This window comes from Pteropus vampyrus, unplaced genomic scaffold (genome assembly GCF_000151845.1).
Source record: "Pteropus vampyrus isolate Shadow unplaced genomic scaffold, Pvam_2.0 Scaffold537, whole genome shotgun sequence".
Lineage (NCBI taxonomy): Eukaryota > Metazoa > Chordata > Mammalia > Chiroptera > Pteropodidae > Pteropus > Pteropus vampyrus.
This window is the reverse complement of record NW_011889318.1, coordinates 289,171-292,883: the sequence shown is the minus strand read 5'-3', so window position 1 is coordinate 292,883 and position 3,713 is coordinate 289,171. Positions and strand designations below refer to the sequence as shown.

General features: G+C 34.4%; 1 protein-coding gene across 1 annotated transcript; it reads left to right on the top strand.

Moving 5' to 3' along the window:
* Window positions 1-2,570: 2,570 nt before the first annotated feature.
* On the top strand, window positions 2,571-3,407 carry LOC105307988 (taste receptor type 2 member 50-like). The gene has a single exon (XM_011383690.1). The coding sequence runs from the start codon at window positions 2,571-2,573 to the stop codon at window positions 3,405-3,407; it is 837 nt and encodes a 278-aa protein (XP_011381992.1).
* The last annotated feature ends 306 nt before the right edge of the window (window positions 3,408-3,713 follow it).

Genomic DNA, 3,713 nt, shown 5'->3' with positions numbered 1-3,713 from the left:
GAAAATAAGCAAATCTGATGCTACATTCCAAACCATTGTCAAATTGTAATTTTTGAAATACTAAGCAAAATATTGGTGGCGGATGTAAGATAATCTTTTATTTTCTATGCTCCCTGAATTTACATTAAATGGAAATAAACAATAAAAACAGATAGAAATAAATGACAAAATAATCTTTAAAAATTTAAACAAGTTAGGAGTAGAGTAACATTTACTTAGTTTTATTGCATATAAAAAACTATACTCAGTGCTCTACATGGATTATCATGTTGAATCCTGAAAACAATTATACCATATTTGGTACATAAGGAAACAGAAATAAAAAAGGTGAAGTACCTTGCCCAAGGTCACACAGCTAGAAAATAGAAAAAAACAAAATGTTAGCTCAAGCAATCGAATCCCCAAGCTTGTATGCTTAACTCCTTTGTAATCTGCATATAATAATGTAAGAAGAAATTAATGACACAGAAAACTAAAATAAAATATAGATGAGGGTAAACCCAAAGGATTCTTTGTGAAAATTAATGAACAGACAAATATCAAATATACATGATATTAGAAACATAATAACTGTACATAGTAAAACAAAAACTAAATGTATATAAGCACACTTTTTCATGAAAAATTAAAAATTCAGATAAATTGGACATTATTTTAGTTCTTGGCTCATAGTGCTGCAGCTTTTCCAGTGCACGGTCCTCTCTTATGATGCATGCTAGTGGGCAGCAGTGGGCACCGTTTCCCAGCATGCCCCTAGAGCAGTTTTATAGCACATGACCTCTGGTAAGACATCTCTCCATGAACAGCCTTCCCAGGGCCCAGGAGGTAGATTTCTGGCAAGTCTAGACAATGGACTACGGGGGGTTTCTGGTGGTGCAGCTTGGTGAGCCATAGATGTGTCATCTTCAGCAAGGTCTGGTTCTTAGCCTGGATGTGTGGGTAGGTTTGCGTGGTGGCTTTTCTCTGGATGTCGTATCTTAGCCCTAGGGATAATGACTGTTCCTTATATCTGCTATTTCTATATTCTCTCTATTTTTTTTCCTAGTCAATCCCTCATTACTCCAACCCCCGGTTATAGTTAATAATTCTTTATGTTAAACTTTTTTAACATGAAATTTCTGTGTGGTCTGTCTCCTGATGGAACTCTGAGTGTTAGCAGATGTTGGAATTTTTTTTTACCACTTTTTTTTTTACTAAACTAGTATATGTGGAAGGAAATGACGATAACCTGATAAAGGGGTGTATTAAACAAATGTAGGAATATTATGCTTAATGGTAAAATGTAGACTCTTTTACACTGATGCCAGGATTAAGAAAGGCTTTGTGTTAGAGGTATTAGCCAATACAATGAAAAAAAGATAAAGAACTCATATGAGAATTGGAATGAAAAAGATAAAACAGATTTTTTTCTTGCAGACAGCAGGTCTACGTGTAGATAATCCAAATTAATCTACAAAGAAATAGTAATAAATTTATCTAATAAAATAAATAAATTTAGCAAAATTGCCAAATAAGGCATTAATGTATATCTATTCACCAGTAATAACAAATCAGGATGTGATATTTGAAACTGAACTTTTTTCACAGCAACAACAAAAACTATAAAATGCCTGGGAATAAGTCTCAGATATATTTTACTGAAAAGTTTATTAAATTGTATTGAAGAACATAGAAGATCTGAATAAATGTCAATATATGCCATGTTCTTGAGTAGATAGAATCAATTTCCTAAGATAGCAATTGTATCCAAATCCTTGTGCCCGATACAATTACGATCGAAATCATTTTTTTTGGGACACCAAATGAAATGTAGACCACATATATAAGTGGAGTGTGTGTATGCGTGAGTGCATGTGTGTATGTGTTTTTAAGCTGGTGAACAATAAAGCTATTTATAAATACTAGTTATCAGCAACCAGTTCTAGGGCATATTAGCCTTCCTGAGGTGTCTTAGGGAAACTGGAAAGTTTTTGAAAGGAGAAACTTACAAAACATATAGATAAGTTATTTTAAGTTTTTCTGGATTTATTTTTGTTAAAATAAATCCTCAACAGTAATGAGCCATTATTGTCATCACTAGATGACTAAGATCCATCTACCAATTTAGACATTTGCTGCATGTTCTATGTTTTAGATTCTAAAATTTTACCAGCTAACATCTCAACTTGATGAATTCAAATTATGTAGAGGTGAGACAAGGCAAAAAAATTGCAAAACAGTGAAAGAGAATTTGTCTATATTTGCATGTTAGCAAATGAGAATTCAACTCTCATTTCAACATCAGCTATGAAATATTCCAGCCTCTGCGAAGGACACATAGTGTGTGAAAAGGATTCAGTTAAATTATTCATATAAAAATGTTTTTAAAAAAGACAGCTTTGAACTCACCCATTATTATACCTTGGTGTTTTCTTACTTGACATTGAGCTCAGAATTTAAAAAAAACAAGAACTTTGCCACACATTTAAAAATCAGGTGCAGGTGGAACTTTAGGATATTAAGGAATCACCAGCGTGATATGAGGTTTGGCTTTTTTTCCCCGCAGGTTTGGAATTTTTTCCCCCTTAGACATGATAAGTTTACTACTGATTATTTTCCCCATCCTACTAATGACAGAATTTGCTCTAGGAAATTTTGCCAATGGCTTCATAGCCCTGGTGAACCTCATTGACTGGGTCAAGAGACAAAAGATCTTGTCAGCTGATGGAATTCTCACTGCGCTGGTGGTCTCCAGAATGGGTTTGCTCTGGACAATAGTAATAGATAGGTATGCCCCTGTGTTTTATCCAGCTTTATGTAGTTCAGAAGCAAGAATTATTTTTAATGTGATCTGGACAGTAAGCAACCATTTTAGTGTCTGGCTTACGACTAGCCTCAGCATACTTTATTTGCTCAAGATAGTCAATTTCTCCAGCCTTATATTTCTTCACTTAAAGTGGAGAGTTAAAAGAGTAATTCTTATGATACTGTTGGGGACTTTGGTCTTCTTGGTTTTTCATCTTGTATTGGTAAGTATAGATAGAAAAATGTGGATGAATGAATGTGAAGGAAGCATCACCTGGAATACCAAATCGAGGGACATCGTGCACCTATCGTATATGACTGTATTTACATTTGCAAACTTTGTATCCTTTTCTATGTCCCTGACATCTTCTCTGCTGCTAATTTTTTCCCTGTGGAAACACCTCAAGAAGATGCGGCTTAGTGGCAAAGGATCCCAAGATCCCAGGACCGAGGTCCACATAAGAGCCATTCAAACTGTGATCTCCTTTCTCTTGCTATTTGCCATTTACTTCCTGACTCTAATCTTCTCAGCTTTGAACATAAATACTCTGAAATATGAACCAGTTCTCATGTTTTGCCAGATTTTTGGAATCTGTATCCTTCAGGCCACTCATTTATCCTGATTTGGGGAAATAAGAAGCTAAGACAGGTCTTTCTGTCGTTTCTATGGCAGCTGAAGTACTGACTGAAAGAAAGGAAATAAGTGGGCTTTATGTTTTCTGCCAGAAAACAAATGATGAGTTCTTGTAAATTTTGGGTATGTGTGACAATAAATAACACTGACTTGATGGTACAGATAAGAAAGATTAAATTTAACACAAATAGGTAAAAAGCTTAGGATATTCAAGTTGTATAAGAAAGATGAAAAAGGAAAAAACATGAAAAATAATCAATCATAGTCATGATCTGTGGTTACTGAAGTTACGTTT

Bases quoted from the DNA above. Each gene is read 5' to 3' on its own strand.
- LOC105307988 (XM_011383690.1), top strand. From the start codon at position 2,571: ATGATAAGTTTACTACTGATTATTTTCCCCATCCTACTAATGACAGAA.